The sequence below is a fragment of the Rhinopithecus bieti genome, unplaced genomic scaffold (genome assembly GCF_001698545.2).
Source record: "Rhinopithecus bieti isolate Rb0 unplaced genomic scaffold, ASM169854v2 scaffold_36004, whole genome shotgun sequence".
Lineage (NCBI taxonomy): Eukaryota > Metazoa > Chordata > Mammalia > Primates > Cercopithecidae > Rhinopithecus > Rhinopithecus bieti.
The window spans coordinates 1,344,750-1,364,039 of NW_016815976.1; the positions used below are offsets into that span (position 1 = coordinate 1,344,750).

At 40.0% G+C, this 19,290-nt stretch overlaps 1 protein-coding gene across 1 annotated transcript in view; it reads left to right on the plus strand.

Moving 5' to 3' along the window:
• CADPS (calcium dependent secretion activator) overlaps positions 1-19,290 on the plus strand; it is a 497,883-nt gene that overhangs the window by 438,741 nt on the left and 39,852 nt on the right. Inside the window, exons 27-28 of the mRNA XM_017854222.1 lie at positions 11,386-11,418; positions 18,945-19,052. Of these exons, the coding sequence (XP_017709711.1) occupies positions 11,386-11,418; positions 18,945-19,052 (141 nt within the window). The remainder of the gene's footprint in view (positions 1-11,385; positions 11,419-18,944; positions 19,053-19,290) is intronic.

Genomic DNA, 19,290 nt, shown 5'->3' on the forward strand with positions numbered 1-19,290 from the left:
GGAAAAAAAAAAAAAAAAAAAAAAAAAAAGAGAGAGAGAGAGAGAAACCAAACCACTGTGTTACAAACCTAGGCTATGATAGATAAGTTGTCATTGGCAGCAGTGACATAATTTATACCTTCAAATTCAGGCTAAAGCAGCCTGCAGGAAAAGTCAAATAAGCTTACATGTCTGCTTGAAGATTTTACAAAATTAGAACTTTCCAATTTGCACTTCCAAGTTTCTCTTAAAACAAGATCATGTCACAAAAATCAACCAAATGGAAAAGCATACAATGTGGCCATTAGGAGGGCAAACCCTGGAGTCCAAGGGAACCGTGTTTCAAATACCAGCTCCATCATGTCACTAGTTGTGGATCTTTTAAGAAGTCGGTTAACCTCTCCAAGCCTCAGTTTCCTCATTTGTAAGCGATGAGAATTTCATGCCCACCATTGTGAGGGTGAATTCCTGATAAATTGCTTAACCTTGTGCTAGGCAAAGAGTAAGCATGCAACCATTGTTAAGTATCAGCAGTGTTCAGAGGGTGGATCTGAAGGAGCCCTTCGGCCTTGGAAAAATCGTCTCTGGGAATGAGGGATTGGGACAGAAATGAGGAAAAGGAAAACTGGAAGGGAAAACAGGTCTACTTCAATCAGGCATCTGTTCAGAAGCCCCAGGGGGTGGGGGGTGGGGGGAGATGAGAACATACACTTCCTGGATCTAGTCTCGGAGCACAGTACCCTGAACAACAGGAGATGAGAACAATTCTCATCGTTAATGAGGCTGCGGCTCCTAATCGGAGCATGGAATAGAATGCGTTTGCTTAATAGAGATCATTTCCTTGCCTTTTGCCCAACTCCCCAGCAGTGCCAGCAGCCCTTTGTTTAATAAAAGGTAGGGACTTTGAGGAGTGTGGTGGGATGGGCTGTAGGAGGCATTACTACCCTCATTACTATGATAATAGTTTAATCACAATCAATATTTATGAACATGCACAGAAGCCGTGCAATCAACCAGTAGCCCTGCAACTCAGTTTTCATATTCTTACCTAAGGATGCTTTTCAGGAAAGCCTGGGCTATCTCCCACCTTCCCATGGCCCCCTGTGAAGCTCTACAGTGGTTCACAGAGGTCATTTCAGAATATTATCCTTGATGGTTACAGTTATATATATGAGGTCTTTTTTGTGGTTGGTGAATATTGTAATACATTTTGTTGTTCAAAATACTTCCACAGTCATGGTAGGACTTTTCCCTTCACACTTTGTTAAATTGTCTTGTGAAAAGGCAGTGTAGGGACAACCTGATACGGTAGGGAATCCTTTGAAGTCAGGCCCACCCACTAGGGTTCAAATCCTAGCTCTGCTACTTCTTGACTGTGTGCCCTGAAGACAGCAACTTAACCTCTCTGAGCCCAGTTTCCTCATTTGTAAAGGGAGGAGACAAGTTCTTAGAAGAAGTGAATAGGACACTGTAAATTAGGTGTTCAATCATTGGTAAATGCATTCATGATTTTACATATGACTATCAGTTATTAAATATTTCTGTACTGTTCATGAGAAATCTGAGTAGTTCATTGCTTTTCCCAAGGTCACATAGACACTAACTGAGAAAGTAGGAGTAAGAGTCAAGACTTGGTCAGTATTCTCTTTTCCATTATCTGAAATGTTATTAACACTGGATCCATTTATAGGCAACTTAGAGAAACCTTATTTTTTAAACATCTCAAACTTTAACTCATTTCTTTCTAATGGGAATCAAATTTTGAAAGCCAGTGATCATTTTCAAGCAATGGATATCTGGTGAGCTACCCATGAGAAATTTTTGGTGTCACAGTTTCCACCTCTGTAAAAATGGCATTTATAAACTCTGGCCTTCTTAAAAAAGGAAACAAGGGACAATGGCCTCGTGATGTATGTGCGTCCGTGTAGCATTTGACCCAGTGCTCATATGGAAATAGTGGCTCCCAACTGGCCCAGCACAGTATTGACGTTCGGTAAGCAAAGAAGACATTTTAGGCCCTCTGGTGACAGAGCCCTGGAAATCTGTCATGCTGTCTATGATTTCAGATACACTTCAAGGGTTGTGTTTTTCTCCAGTCCTCAGAAAGTATTGGAAGGGGTTTTCACTGTAATTGTCACTTGGCCCCAGGCAGAAGCCACTGAGGTTTGCTCAACTGCTCACCCGCACACGCAGTCCCAGTACATCCGCCCACTCACACATTCTGTCTCACCCAAGCAGTCGGTCCCTCAGTTGGCACTTAAAATTTATTCATCTTCCCAAGATGCACTTAGAGCATCCAGATTATGTATTGAGGGTTGGTTCTGTTAGGTTTTGGTTTTGCCTTTATAGAGGACATATCCCTAAACCATGATTTCATCAACCCAACACCTTGAGAAAGTTACCCTGTGAAAGATACATTCTTCCTGCAAAATCCCTTTCTCCACTAGAATTGAAAATTGAAAATTCTATCACTTTTGTTCCTTTTTTCAATAATTTTTAATGAAAGTCATATCGGCACATGGTTAAAATAAAACGATACAGAAACATTCATAATTTTTTTAAAAAAAGACATGGTTCTCTGTTCTATTCCTTTCTGCTCTCAATCCCTTCCTTCAAAAGGAAACTTTTTAGCAATTTTTTAACCCCTGGAGTGCTAAGTACTGTTATTATTTTTTTTATTGTTATTATTTGGAGATAGGGTCTCACTTTGTCTCCCAGGCTGGAGTGCAGTGGCATGATCACAGCTCACCGCAGCATCGAACTCCTGGGCTCAAGTGATCCTCCTGCCTCAGCCTCCTGAGTAACTGGGAATATAGGTGCACACCACCACGCCTGGCTAATTTTGTTTGTTTGTTTGTTTTGTAGAGGTCTTCCTATGTTGCCCAGGCTGGTCTTGAACTCCTGGTTTCAAGCAATCCTCCTGCCTCAGCCTCCCTGAGTGCTAGGCTTATAAGCATGAACCACTGCACCTAGCCTTTGTAGTCATTTCCTGATTGGTCAATCTTAATGATTATTTGACTCCCTACTGTAACAGAGCTTCAGCTCACTTTACATCACGCACTTCTCCTCCACTCTCCTCCTGTTACAGTTATACCAGTATTGTTCTTCCTGTCTTGGTACCATTATAACTTTAAGCTGTACCCATCCACCTTTATTTCCTGTTTCACCCACGAAATGAGACTATGACACCCATATCTTTTTTCTTCTGCTTCCTCCTCCAATTTCATTTTCTAACATAGGCATTCTTAACTCATATCACTTAAAAATGCAATAGCCTATATTTATGAGTGTCCCTTGAGTCTAGACCAGCACCGTCCAATAGAACTGTCTAAAATGATGGCAATATTCCGTATCTGAGCTGTCCAAAATAGTTGTCACTAGCCACATGTAGCTCTCAAGTACTCTCAACTGTGACTAGTGCAACTAAAAAGTTGAATTTCAGTTGTATTTTCTTTTAATTTATTTAAATTTAGGGAGCCACATGCGTAGGGTCAGACCAACCTTAATATACATGTACAATTCACTAGAACAACCTGATTTTCCAGCAGAAATGACAATGATTGCTGGCACATAGTTCTTACTATGCCCAGGGACTGTTCTAAGAACTCAGTCAATAACTCGACAACCTTATGAACAATACAATTATCCTCATTTTACAGATGAGGAAAATGAGGCATAGAAAGGTTAGGTAACTTGTCAAGTAAGCGGCAGAGCTATTGAAAGTAATGGCAAAAACCCCGATTACTTTTGCAGCAACCTAATGGAATATGGCCCCACGCAGTCCAGCTTGAGTCTATGCTCTTAACCACTTCCCTATGAATAGGCTGAGCTGGGGCTGAATGTCTGATAACTTGGTGTCTCTCCATGTGGCTTTTTTTTCTCTCCAAATAGGATCTCATCCTCCTGGGCTTCTCCATGTGGCTTGGGTTTCTTGCAGCATGGTAGTCTCAGGGTAGTTACACTTACATGGCAGCTGGCTTTCAAGACCGAGGAAGCAGAAGCTGCCAGACCTCTTCAAGACTAGGCTCAGAATTGGCATGGCACCACCTCCATTATATCCTCTTGGTCAAAGCAGTTGCAGACCAGCCCAGACTCCAGGCAGATGGAGGAATAGACTCCATTTCTCAGTGAGGGAAGAGCATGCGCCTACAGAAAGCAAAAGAATTGATGGCAAGCATCTTTGGAAACAAACTATCACAATGTGAACTGGATTTCAGGTTTACATTCCAATGCAGAGAACTCCACAGACCCGTAGTGGTCTCCAGGGATCTCTTTTTATGAGGTTAGGCCTGATAAGCCAGCAAGAAATAGAATCAGAGAGGTCTACAGCACACCTGGAACATGACCAGTAAAGAGGAGAGGAAGTAGAATAGTCAGGCCTCTTACTGCAGGATAAGTCACACGCTCTTACCTGAAGCATTCTAACCTTGAAACAGAAGCAGCACACCCAAGTTTCAGATATGTAAAGTTTAATGACCCCAACCACTAGGGGAACATAGCCCAGCCAGTGCACTGAAACCTGACCAATCACCACCCTTGGGAGGTGGAGGGAAAAGGAGTATAAAAATAATAGCCAACACTAATTAAACACATACTGTGTGCCAGGCTCTATGCAAAGATGTTTACATGTATTAGCTCCTTTAGCCCTTTACATGAAGTAAATGAATTAATACAGGGAAAATGCTTAGAATAGAATTCCACCTGTGGTAAGCACTTGAGAAACTCATCTTTTTAAAAATTAATAATCCACACAACCACCCTATAAGGAGGAACTACTGTTGTTATTATCATTATATCTATTTTCCAAAAAGTAAGCCAATGCTTAGAAAGGTTAGTTACCTGGCCCACTGCTAGTGGGTGATGAAACCAGATGCCAGATCAAACACCTGTCTGCTGATCCCAAGCCCTTACCTTGTATGCTGCACTAATTATGGTGTACCAAAACAAGAGACCCTTTAAGCTCTTCTTATACAGGCACCAAATACCAGTTCCTTTTGAACTGATCGTGCCTAGTGGTACTTTCTTAGTCATCCTATAAGAGTGCTACAGCTCAAATACCTACCATAAGAAAGTGCTAGAAACCTCTACCCTTGGTACTGAGTAAAGACTGCCATTCTCTAAAGTTCATTCATTCAACATATTTTTATTGAGCCACTACTATATGCCAGGCAGTGTAGACACTAAGGAGAGAGAGCACCTACAGTCTGGATATGAGGCTGATGAGAGATGAAAAATCAAACCAACAGATGAAATGATTTTAGGGATGGTACTGAGTAACATTTTTACATACTGAATTGCCTTGATGCAAAAAAATCTACATTTCTAAATTGCTTGAGTTAGGGAAGTGGAAAAGGGAGCAAAGTAGCATCATTAACCTTGCAGCAGAAATGTCAAAGGCCAAACATTGACGTAAATTTTGCTAGCCCTTTGAAATGGTGGTGTGGCCTGCAGTTTCTAGGCAAAGGACAAGAAAATTAACTCAGAGCTCTTGTGAAGTCAAACAGGCAGGGGTGGAGTCAGCTCATGCAGAGAATAAATCATTTCCTTGTTTTTTTTCTTTTTTTTTTTTTTTTTTTTTGAGAGACCATGGGGCGCTCGGGCAGTCACTAATGCGGTGGTATCTGTTCAGACTTCTTTCTTCTTCCATCTTTGAGTCTTACCCGCCAGATTTCTGTTTGCAAAAAGGGCCTAATCCACTTTTGTTTTTGTCTGTGCATTGATTTAATAGTATCAAACCCCGAGGTCCTCGTGGTCTGCACCTGGGTTGCTTTTTCCCCTAATGAAGCAAGAGAAGTGGTTTAAGCCCCTGCCGCGCTCCCTATCAAAGCTGCACAATGATTAACTCAGGTCCCCTTTTTAGGGCCAGGCAGAAGAAAATCCCTTAGTCATCAGCATTGTGAAAATCCCAGAATGGTGAGTGTTCAATGAAAAGATTACCTTGGGCACCTGAAAAATAATGGAAGAGCTCAATAGAGAAACCATTAAGCCTGTCTACACTGGCTAAGTGAGGTGGAGGGTCGAGGTAATTAGCTGGGACATTCAGGCCAGAGTAACTATTTTGGACTTTCTGCATTGACTCAAATGTATTCAAGTCCCTCATACATTTTTTTTTTTTTTTTTTTTTTGAGAAGCTATTTAAGGTTACATCTACATAAACAAGAAAAAAATAAGACTTAAATATAACTGGTTAATAAAAGTGGTTTGATAGTTTAAAAAAAAAAAACTGAATAATAGGATAATAGGCAGCTTAGGGAATGGGAGGTCCAAAGCTGTAACTTATGAGTTGTGCGCCTTCAGGCCAAGTTGCTTATCTCTTTAAGCCTCGGTTTCTTCAACTGTAAAATGGGAATATTAACGAGATCCCCCTTAAAAGGTTTTTGAGGCAGAAATCATGGAGCACATTCATCTTACAGCTCCTAATGTGGCACCTGTACGTAGTAAGTGTTCTTTGTTTCAGGCACATGGAAACATGAATAATTGCTCACTGACAGCACCTCCTCCTAATTTTATCCTTAGCCTCCATCAGCCTCTCTGGATTTGTGTCTCTTTTTCTAAGCTTTTTCCAGAACTGGCTCTATCTGGAGAGTTGGGGACAAAAAGGTTCATGAATGCTGCTAGAGAAAGGATATGGGTTGGTCCTACCAGAAGGGATGGTCAGAAAGCAGGGAGTCCCAGGAGATGAAGTTCTGCTGGGATCACAGTTCTTGTCTCTCCTTTGAAGGCAGTTGAGACCCTGCTCAGGAGCGATGCCAGACCAGGTATCTGGGGCAAGCCCTACCCCCTCCCCTTTGTTTCCTGTGCCCTAGGGTACATGGCTATGATTTGGTCCCAGAGAGTAATGGATTGTGTTGTTGATTATAACCCAGGGCACTGGCCTGTGGAACTTCCCTCTCACTTATGCCCACACTCAATCATACTTAGGGAAGAGAACAGTTCTTTGCTGTCAGCCTCAACATTTAGAGGGTGAGTTCTCGGTGCATAGGGTGTCACAGAACTGGCAGAAACTATGCCAGATGGAGAATCAGTTCAAATACCTGTTGGTAACCTGGGGAGATTCCAGCATCCTTTTTATAGCAAGAAATTGCCCATGGGTCAGAGGTGGAGAGTGAAACTGATTATCACCACCAGGCTGAGGAGCATGTGCTTTGTCTACACTGGTAAACCAGTATTACCAGTAATCAAGATAAGCATAGCTACATTTAGTTGAACCCTTTGAGTAGCATTATTATTGTCCCATTTACAGAGGAGGTTCAGAGAAGTTAAGTAATGGCTAGTCACCAAGCTAAAAAAATGGCAAAGCCAGAGTTTTAACCTAGCTAATCCTGAACCTATTCTCTAAGCCACTTTGCTAGATTTTAAGTTAAAAAAGAAAAGAAAATTACACACACACACACACACTCTTTTAACAACCATTGATGGAAAAAATATATATAAAGACAAAAAGCTACTATATTATATAGTGCTTTTAAAGAAATTTGTGTTTTATTCATCAAAACAATATCTAATTATAATGTAAAATAGTCTTGTGTAGATGGTGAGAGCTGTTGGTTATTTGATCTAGATACAGTGCCTGGTGCATGCTTTGATTTTCTGGCAATAATTCTGAAGCTCTAGTGGGTCGGGAGAATCTGGTCATTCCCTACTACCTAGAGTATAGCTGGCAGAAAGACATATTCCTATGGATATGGATAACTTAAGAAAAGGTGATCCTTAAAAAGGGAGCACTGCTGACATTATACAGGAAAAGATTCTGATCCTGGTTCTGTCAATTTCTCCACTCTGCTACATTTATCTACTGTAAAGAATGTAACTGGTGACAACTTCCTACCTCTTAAGGGGGCTTGAATCAGACAATGAAAAGCAGCCTTTGAGATAACCTCTTACGTAGATAAAGAAACAAATACGAAGAAAAGAGAAGAAAAACACGTCCAGAGCCTTCTAACTAGCCTCTACTTGAGCTTCTCCAGTGAGATGGAGGTCTCTATCACCAGACATGGCCAGTTCCTAACTGGACTGTGATCATTGTTTAGACCTTTTTCTAGGGCCCTGTAATTTTACACATTCATTCTGATTCTATGCTCTGGAACCATTGTGAACAAATTCAGTTCTTTTGCACTAAAGCTCCTTAATTAACTACATGAATATTACAGTTTTCTTTGCAATTAGCCCATCTTTTTCTAGGCAAGATGCCTTTTCTTTTGCTTTCCTTATAGACTATACTGCCAGACTCCCCCTTTTCCTCATCATCAACGTCTTTCTTCAAGTTCAATATCCAGCGGCTGGGTATGTAGCTCCTGCCTGTAATCCCAGCACTTTGGGAGGCCGAGGCAGGCAGATCACCTGAGGTCACGAGTTTGAGACCAGCCTGGTCAACATGATAAAACCCCATCTCTACTAAAAATATAAAAATTAGCTGGACGTGGTGGCAGGTGCCTGTAATCCCAGCTACTCGGGAGGCTGAGGCAGTAGAATCACTTCGACTCGGGAGGCAGAGGTTGCAGTGGGCCGAGATCACACCACTGCACTTCAGCCTAGATGACAGAGTGACACTCCATCCCGCCCACCACAAAAAAAAAAAAATGTTCAGTATCCAGAACCAAAAATGATACACACATGTCTCTAACAAATAATAGACCACAATTTACCCTGGGTTTTTTTCCTGTTATTATGGGATGGGAGGAGGATCACTAAGACTAAGTGCAAGTCATCATTTATTAAATAAAAGAACAATCCTAACAAACCGAGGGCTGGTGCATGAAGGAGAGTGGATGATTTTCATTCATGACAGAAACTTGCCTCATCTTCCCAAAATGCCTTTAAAGGAATAGAATTATACTGCTGTCATTCTCCGGATTGTAACTGCATGTTAGTGGTAAATGGTAAATGGTGTGTTTAAAGGTTGATCATTTCAGCTGTAGCAAAACCCCTACCAACTGCTAAGCATCAACGTCACAGAGTACAGGAGGAATTTCTAGCTGAGAAGAATTGTTTTGCTAGCACCTGCTCTGACCACTGATGCTCGAATTCCTCATACTTTTCTACCAGTATTGAGGAGATCAACAGTTCGAAGGGAGAAAGTTGGGCTCAGATGACCACGTGGGAGTCTTGGCTTCTCTGCCTCCTGTCTGTGATCAGGAGCAAATAAATTCCTTAAATTATATGGATTTTAGGTTCTTGATTGTAAATGGATCTGATTGAATCGCCCCCTTTTTGCAGGGCAGCTTAAAGAAGAAACTGTTTGTGAAAGTGTTTTGCAAATGAAAAATATCACAGAAACATTAGATAATAGTATACATTGAGGAGACATGAAAAAAAGGCAAGCCACCTTCTTTCCTGAACTAAGTTCTAGCATAGGAATGAAGAGGAAAGATTTGGGGTTTAGAATCTTTTAGTAGAAATGATAATTGTGCAATATTTGGAGAGCCTGCCTCAAATCCCTGTAAGGACTAAGAGTATTTTCCTTTCCCACCAGCCTCTGCAGGCAGTCAGCTTTCTATACAACTATGTTGGTTTTGGGACTGATCAGTGAAGTGGCTCCTTGATCCAGTCTTGCCTCTGCTTACTTCTCAATCATCATGAAGCCAGAACTGGTCATTAGCTTTCTCTCATTCCTTCCCTCTATAATTTTTCCCTGAGTTCCCTTTCTAAGCCAGTACCAGGTGAATCATTGAGGAGACAGCCATGAGCAAGACCAAGATAGCCTTTGCTCTCATGACATTATATGGGAGGTAGACACTGTGCAAAAAAAAAAAAAAAAAAATCGGCGGAATTGCAACCAATGCTGCAAAGAACAAATATAAGGTTCTAAGAGAATCTAAAACAGGAGACTCCAGGAATCATCTTGGGGGCTGGCAATGATTCAAGAAGGTAGAATACATTGCCCTCTCAATAATTACCTAATTGATGTGTGTTCCTTGCTTTAAAGTTTACAAAGCACTTTCTCATGTGTTTTCTCATTTCATCAAGCTTTCAGCCCTGCGAAGTACACAGTATTGTTACCTTGGTCTAGAAATCTGGAAACCAAGGCTAAGGAACTTGGCATGAGTTCCCCAGGGTCAACGAGTTCTGGCACTGAAAGAACTTTTGACTCTAAATTCTGGGCTGTTTCCACCCCACCCTATTGGTTCATTGGCTGTTTTCTCTTGAGAGCTGACATTTTTGAAACTAGCATTGAGAAAAGAGCAATAGAGGAAATCACTCCCCTGGGTACTTTTCTGGGAGACATTTGGGTGAAGCTGTGATTCCTAATATTGATCTCAGCCAAATTGCAGGAGGAAGCCTGGCTGAGATGTGAAAAGACATCCTAACTGCTTTTTGTGCATTGCAGTCTTTGCAGTTCCCAGTAAAAACAGGAAACCCTCTCTGACCCCAGATGTAACCCCTTGGTCTTAATTGTGCCTAGATAACATGTGTGACCTGAGTCAAAATGAAACACACAGAATATTAAACATACTCCTATAGGCTTTATTTCTCAAACCCAGCTGTTCATTGGCTTCTCACAGTATTCAGAGCTCACCCACATTTGCTTATAAATTCATCATCTTAGCTGCCATTTGTTCTGTGCTTACATCCTGTGGCTAAGTGTGAATTCATCCTTATCAACCTACGGAAATAGGCACTATTACTAATAATAACTCCATTTTGCAGATGAGGTAACTGAGGCTCAGAGAGATGAAGTAACTTGCCCAAGGTCACACAGCTTCTAAGTGGTAGGATTGGGATTCGAACCGAGGTCTGACTCCAAACTCCATGCTCTCAAACATAACACTCTAGCACACTACCATACTCCCTCCCCACAAAACTAAAATTTTTATAACCACTTCCTGCACTTCCCATCTGGAATTTTTAGCACCTAAAATCAGGAGACATAAAAGCAACCTTTGGACAGTTTTGAAAGGTTCTCATTCCCCTACCCACAGACAACATCTCCCTCTGGGTTGAGGATGTCCATCCTCCTCTTAAAAATCTGAGTTAATGAAAGCTGAGAACTCAGGTATTTTGTTATTTAGTTAGGACAACCTGCAGCCAAATTATACAAAGACCCAAGGTACAAGAAGTAACAGCAATCTTAGTTGCTTCTCTAGACTGGTAAGTCCCCCACTGATCCATTTGGGTTTAGCTAGTCACTTTTCTCTTTTTCAGTGGGAGGGAGGAAAATGTAAAGCTCCCGCTCCAGCAACAGAATCTGAATCAGTAAATTTGAGTGTGCATTCTCTGTTTCTGCAAAGCAGTGGCTATGGCTTGAAAAAATAGCAAACAGATTTTATTTTCTAGTACCTTTTTGTTTTTCCTGGTCAGCTGCATGTGCCAGCATGTTGTTTTGATTCTGATGGGGATACAGCATTGAGCAGTGAACAATTAAACATAAACACCAGCCTCACTTCCATCCTCTTCTTTCCTCTTTAGGTGAAGGCAGCTTCCAAATATGTGGATGTACCTGTGAGTATTTGAAAAGTGTTTCTTTCAGGGTTTTTTTGTTTATTTTCATTTTACTTTTGTTTTCATGAGAATTTTGATAGTGCTACTCATATTAATTGCTGCTAGCTAAACTGTGTGTTCCTGACTTGGATCATCAGAAAGAAGCCAAGACTATTTTGTAGTAGAATTTTTTTTTTTCAGATAAGAAGAGGGTATGGTTTCTTTCCTCAGGAAGAAAGGTCCCACTTCACTTTCACTTTCATTTTCATCGGTTTCTCTGGTGTTTCATTCTGTTTTCCTCATGTTCACCAACCCGCCTGTGTGCACACCTTCGGAGGAGAGCCATGAAGCTAGAAACTTGCACACGGGTGACAGTATTTTTTGTTAGGTTGGTGCTAAAGTAATTGTGGTTTTGCAATTAAAAATGTGGAAAACACAATTTCTTTTGCACCAACCTAATAAAAAACAAATAAATTCTAAATTTGTTCATTTTGGGGTCAATTTTGCAATTGTTTTAAGGAAACCTCACAAAACTGCTTATAATTAGTACAGGCCTCATTAATGAAGAGAGCTCTCAAAGTTCACAGATAAAGCACTCGAAGTTGCCCAAAATTTACATTTAAATTGAGGTTAAGTACAACACATGAATGCTAAAGTGTGGGATTACCTGTGGTAAATCAGGATACATTTATAGACAGACTTTGCCCTGCCTATTAGCAAAGTAAAATTGGAGAGATTTTAATATATTCCAATAAAGCAAAAAAGAAAATGATTTTGTTTCTCCATTTCTAACAAAAGAGGTGTGAGTCCATTATAAAATATTAAATTTAGAGAGCTTATCTCAACAGCCACCAAGGGTCTTGTACTAAGCATTTCTCATTCTGAACGTGGTTAAGTACCCTCCTTGTTCAAATACTTATTTGTTAAAATTTGTTTTTTTCTAAAAGGATTTATATTAACATTTAAATTCATTTCCCCAGGAAGCTAAGTGTGTAATGGTTTATTGGCTTATTTCTCAAAGGAAGACAAAATAGAAAATTGGAGTGAATTTGGTGTTAGCATATATTTTGTTTGTTTAATGAAAGAATGTACAATCAATAATTGTGCTTTGAATTTATATAATATTCCCATCAACAAACCTCAGACTCCTTCAGGTAGACAGTTCTTATAATGGAGAATGGCAAAAGCTCACATAACTGCAGCAGGGAGAGAAGTTAAGTAATTTACTTTCTCAAGCCCCCAAAGTATAAACTTTCCCTTCACAGGGAGCTAACTACTCAAATTTTCTGGCCCTGTTTCTCCATGTTTAAAATGGAGATGACAATAATACCTAAGTCATGGGTTTGCTGTGCAAATTAAATGACACAACATACATAGAACATCTAGCACCATACCTGGCACTTATTAGGAATTTCAGTCCAGGAGAAGGACACATGTGGTAGTGGTAATGTGATGTCCACACTCTATTGCATATAGGTAGATGGGGGATGAATTTGCAGACATCAGCCTTGGGCTCCACTGGTCTTCAGCAGTGACAGAAATTGAAATTCTAGGCTTTCGACCCAAAGATTTGGTAGTTGTGGTCTGTTCTCTGTAGGATCCAGAGCAGAGGGGGTATCTCAGGCAGGTTTGAACAGGTGTCCTATAGACAAGGCCCAAACACCTACAGAAATTTGATCCAGTCATTGGTACTAACATCAGGTTATGTTAGATTGAATCACATGAAATTGGCATATTGGTGAGATCAAAGAAGTCAAATATCAGCCATTTCATATGGTTCAATCTAATAATTCCTACAAGCTAGGTTCAGATTTATTATAAAGATGGGAGGCCAGTAAATGGACTCTATATCAAAATGCAGGGTGCCCTGATCTGTACTCATTAAGTGTTTATGGATTAATTATGCTAAATTAGAAGACTTATTAGGTGTATTAGTCCATTTTCATGCTACTATGAAGACACCAGAGACTGGATAATTTATAAGGGAAAGAGGTTTAATTCACTCACAGTTCAGCATGGCTGGGGAGGCCTCAGGAAACTTACAATCATAGCAGAAGGGGAAGCAGATACGTCTTTATTCACATGACAACAGAATGAGTGAAAGGGAAAAAGTCACTTATAAAACCATGAGATCTCCTGAGAACTCACTCACTATCACAAGAACAGCCTGGAGGTAACCACCCCCATGATTGAATTACCTCCCATTGGGTCCCTCCTACGACACGTGGGGATTATGGGAACCACAATTCAAGATGAGATTTGGGTGGGGACACAGCCCAACCATATCATTAGGCTATGAAGAAACAAATTGAATTAGTAGAGTTTTCACACTCTGGAGGGCAGAAGAAGTTGATGCAGCATGTTCCAAAATGTGGTACATTTACCACTGGTGATACAATATGTAATTACTACTATTACTGCTCCTACAACCAAGCTTGATAAAGCACTCACTAGAACACTTTACATTTTATCTTCACAATAACCTCACTTTAAATATGAGGAATATGAGGAAACTAAGGCACAGAGAAGTTAATTTGCTCAGGACCCCACATCAGGTTAAGTGGAAGAGCTGAGATTTAAGCCAATGCCCTTAAAAATTCTGCCATACTGCAAGATAATTTCAGTTAGTGTATAAATAAACACCTTGATTTGGATAGTGGTAATTATTTTAGTGCATATTAGAAAAAGTGTTTTTTTACCAGCTATTAATGACTTAGGACAAAGCTAAACTTTAAGTTGATTAACATATACTATAATAGCTAATAATATTATAATAAACATTTTAGTAAATAAATAATTTTATAGAAAACAATAGTACATAATACACATATATTCTATGTGTACATTGTTTATATATGGTAGATAATAGTAATCATTTGCTTCTGAAATCAATCCTAGGAGGGGGTTAATATTATCATTCTGTTTTATAGCTGAGGAATCTGAGGCCCAAAGAGGTTAATTAGCATATCCAAGGTCACCTGGTGAGTAAGCGGAGTGTGAAGATCAGGTGCTGTCAGTTGCACCATAAAGCCTGCACTTCCAGGGGTGTGGTAGAGTAGATAGCACTGGTTCCCAAGAGTCAATTATGTGCATCTCTCTCCAACTTTGAGAGCACATTGTTGGCTCACAATTAGCTTTGATGGGAGTATTTACACCATGCAAACTGGCAAGCACTACAAATCAGGGTGTTTTGTTTTGTTGTTGGTTTTGCTGGGCAAAGTGGCTCACGCCTAAAATACCAGCACTTTGGCCGAGGTGGGTGGATCACCTGATGTCAGGGGTTCGAGACCAGCCTGGTCAATGTGGTGAAACTCCACCTCTACTAAAAATACAACATATTAGCCGGATGTGGTGGCATGCGCCTGTAATCCCAGCTACCTCCTCTGGAGAGGCTGAGCCAGGAGAATCGCTTGAACCTGGGAAGCGGAGGTTGCAGTGAGCCAAGATGGTGCCATTGCACTCCAGCCTGGGCGACAAGAGGGAAACTCCATCGCAAAAAAAAAAAAAGAAGAAGAGCCAGTTTACCAGCATACAGCTAACTATTACCTATTAAGTCAGCAGTCCCCAAACCAGAATGTGCAGCAGTAATACTTAGCAAAAAAAGTTTTTTTGGTTTGGTTTTTATTAATTAACTTATATAAGTTTTATTATTATTGTATTATTTTTTAATAGGCACATAATTGTTTTTGTTTTATTAATAGAGAGTCCCAGGCCCTCACCTCCAGAGATTCTGATGTGGTCATTCTGGGGTGGAGCCTGGATATTGCTTTCCATTAAGTTCTTCACATGATTCTGATACATAGTACAAGTTTGGAAACCAATGGACTAAATCAGTGATTCTTGACCTTGGCTACATATTGGAAACACCTAGGGAGCTTTTGCAAGCACTAATGCCCAGGTTGCTTGCCAGACAAAATTGAAACGGCATCTTTGGGGGTCAGGGCCCAGACATCAGTATTTTTAAAGCTCCCTAGGTCCTTCAGATTTGCAGTCAGGCTTAAGAACCATCAGATAAAATCATTTCTCAACTCATTTCTACCTCTGAAGTCTCTGAGTTCGCCTATGTTTCCCTGTGAGGTTTTTGTTAGAACACTTAATGGTTTAGTTCCATGTGGGCACTAGCAGTTAGTCACCTTTGAGATTTGTCTCTTAACCACACTACTGGAGGGAAGTGCTAGTACCAGTCACTTAAAACATTGCGTAATCCCCAAAGCATATGTCTTTGTCTTAGATATAGTTTTTGACCCATTGGTATATGTAGGAGATTTGCATTCATAATTAGGGCTGACTTAGGATGCTGAAAATTTGAGCTCATTTTTCTCAAGCTCAAAAGTATTCTGATAGGGGCAAGTTCAGATGAAAATGTTCTTCTTTTCCTGAGTCACAGAGTAGCTTATTCGCAAATTATGTCTTCCACACATGGATGCAGTTAACTATACAGATATTTGCTTAAATGTTTTCTAAAATCTATGTCATATTCTATCAGTCTATCCAAGCCACATTTAAAATATACAATGTCATTATGAGATATTAAAAACACCTAAAAGTTTGTCCCACTGTATGCAGGTAGCACTATGATATAAGAGCATAATTTAATAGTATCAGCTGTCTGGTCAAGTATATTTTCCAGCTATAATGAAGGGTTAGCTTGTTTGTGAACAGGTTTTATTTTCATAGTTTTGATTGGAAGTCTACTTAAAATGCATTATACATCCTTCCTGCCTTTTTAAACAGGGTACTGACTATAATCTTTTCTCAATGACCCAGGATCACCATTGTGACCATGTCTTTCCCCAGTGGCTGCATAGTGACCCACTCCCCTCTAGGGCCTCCCGAGATATAGGGGAGGCTTGCCCCTGCCCTCGATAGTCCCAAACCCCAGCGGTTGGTGAGTCTACATGTCTGGTGTTGCAGTTGGGCAGCCTCCTCCCTCACGGTCAGGCATAAGGAAAAACGATAGCTCTCTCTTATCTGCAGTTTTTTCAAACAATCCCTCCTCTTCCCTATTTCTGCTCCATCAAGGGATGGAAACCAAACTTGTTGGAATTGGATGGGAGTGGGAGCTTGAGGACTCTATTATGAGAAAACTACACATATTTTGTGCTGAGATTTTATCATTTTTATTTTGACGTTGGCTCCTCTGAGGCCCCCTTTTCTTCTTGGTTCTAGAGTAGATTCTAAAGGTAGGTAAGGCTGTGGAATGGTATAATATTATGGGGGGAAAATCATAGTAATTCATGTTTGTATTACAATATATGGCTTTCAAAACATTTTTACATACACTATTCTAACTGATGACCATAAGAGTCCTTGGAGGTAAGTAGGGGAGCTGTTAGTAATCCCATTTTTATAGATAGCATAATTAAGGCCCAGAGAAGTTTTTTAAAACTCTTATTTTACAGAAAAGTTTAAATGATATGCACAAATTCCAGTTTGTGGGAGATCCAGTAAAATTCCATGCAGTGTGACTGAAGAGCTTGAAAAAGGAGGTGGAGAAAGGATTTTCTCATTCATTCTTGAATTTGCCCATTCAGCAGATATTTACTGGGCACCAACTATATGCTAGGTACCATTTTGTATGCTGGGGATACAATAGAAAATAGGCCAAACAAAGTTCCTGTGTTCATGGAGCTTATGTTTTAGTGGGATAAGACAGGCAACAGACAAACAAATTGTATATAATGTAATATCAGCTATTGGTAAGTGCTGTTGGGAAAAAAAAGAGTCATGAGAGAGCAAATCATGGAGTTTCTTAACTACCTGGGTAAGATGGACCACACTGATTTTTTAAAATATCAGAGTTTTAAAAAATTGAATGAAATGCCCCTTGGAAGACGGTGAAACTTTGTGAAAAGAGAAGGAATGGTGCAAATACGCATTACTGTAGATAACTGTTTCTTCTAACATTTTGGGTTACTGATAGATCTGCGGCATTTGACTTTGCACTTTAGCTCTAAGATGGCTGCATGTGCCCAGGAGAAGGCCATATCACCGCAAGGGAGAAATGGAAACAATAATAATGAGTTTCTCAAGTCCCCCAGGTAGAGATCCCCATCCCTACTGAGAGTGGTCTTTGATGCGCAGCTGCCAAAAGGAGAGAAGGAGAGAGGTGCCTGCTTAGAACTGATAGCTATCACTTACATCTCATTGGAGAACCTCTATTGTTTTGTATAATAAAACTGCAACAATTATAGGACCATCATGGAACCTGCTCAATCCATTCGCTGAAAATTGCTTGAAAGTGTAACACTTGACTACTGTGGCTTTGGGTTGTCCTCATTGTTTTTCAAATTAATACCTTGTCATTGTTTCAGCAGGTGTTAAGAAATGTTACTAGCATCCCAGGGGCCAAGCATTGGCCCTTTGCTTGATAATTGTTTGCTTTCTATCAGGAAACAAAAATACAGTCCTACTGTTTCTAAACCTTCCTCATTTTCACCCTGGAAATTACACAGAAGTGTTAACTAACTTCAATTTACAGTGCCTGACAGTCACGTCTAGTAGAGAAATGATACTTTGTGATCTAAGGTAAATCACAGTAATGAAAACTAATCTTTTTAGTTATTAGCAAACATATATATCTACTGTGGAAATTTGAGGGGTTTGTGGCCGCTCTCCTAATGACCTATATTATAGTGTTTTAATAGGTTTCTTTGGAGATAACTTTGATTGTGACATCTCAAGCAGTGTGCTTTCTGAGTTTCTTTCTATCTTTTTTTTTTTTTTTTTTTTTTTTTTTTTTTTTTTTTTCTCTTATAAAAATTTTTTTTTTTTTTTTTTTTACTTCCCTACAATAAATCACTTCTTAACTGCAGGATGAACCACCTGCTTACCTTTCCGGAAAATGTGATTTATTTAAAAATCAAATCCTCTCCTCCTTACCCTGCCTTTTCTTTTCTTCTTCTTCTTTTTCATCCTTAGACTTTAAGGCTGCACTGGAAGCAAAGACAAATGGTTTAGTGTCTCCTCTGAGTGAACTAATTAATTAGCAAATACTATATCCACTCAGGTTAAAGTATACACACACACACACACACACACACAATGAGATTTGAGTAGGAAGGGGTATAGATTGAAATACATTTTTTTTTTTACTTAGTACTTTCTCAAGTTTTAAAAGAGGAAAAGAAATGGGAAGTTCCATCACCCTTCTGATAATATATTAAGGACAGTGGAAATCAGTATGTTTGGGTATTCTTTAATGGGGGTTTCAATCCAAGGCAAAGTCAGAGAACATCTCTGAGTTATGCAGTAAAGATTTATCCATTAGATAAATTTGCCAGGAAAGAATTAATCATAGAAAAATATTTATAAAATCCTACAATCTCAATGCCCTTCTTAGCCAGGCTTGATTTCTGGAAAGAGGAAGCAGTTCTAAAATCAATTCCTACCAGCCCAGGCTGTGGACAGTAATCCCATGCCTGCAAAGGTGATCCAGCAGAAGCATCTCAGAGTGTGTGAGGGCAAGTAGAGGGTAAAAGTGAATGGTAAACAGGGAAGAGTGGCTGTCTGAAAATTCATTTTCATGTTTTCCTGTTTCTTTACAGAAACCTGGGATGGACGTGGCCGACGCCTACGTGACTTTCGTCCGCCATTCTCAGGATGTCCTGCGTGATAAGGTCAATGAGGAGATGTACATAGAAAGGTTATTTGATGTAAGTAAATGCCTTCTCCTCCTTGAAAACCAAGGAGGAGACCCTCCAAAATGTGACAAAATAAGCGACAGGAGGATAAGTCACATTTTGAGAAAATGGATTGGTTCTGATTCAGACTAAATCTTCTCCTCTCCCTCTGCCTTAGGCTCTTATCTGTCTTGTGTCTCTTCTGAACCCACTCTGGTGTGGCAGTGTCTCAGTCCCAATCTGTGTGATACGTAGGACGGCACACAGCCTC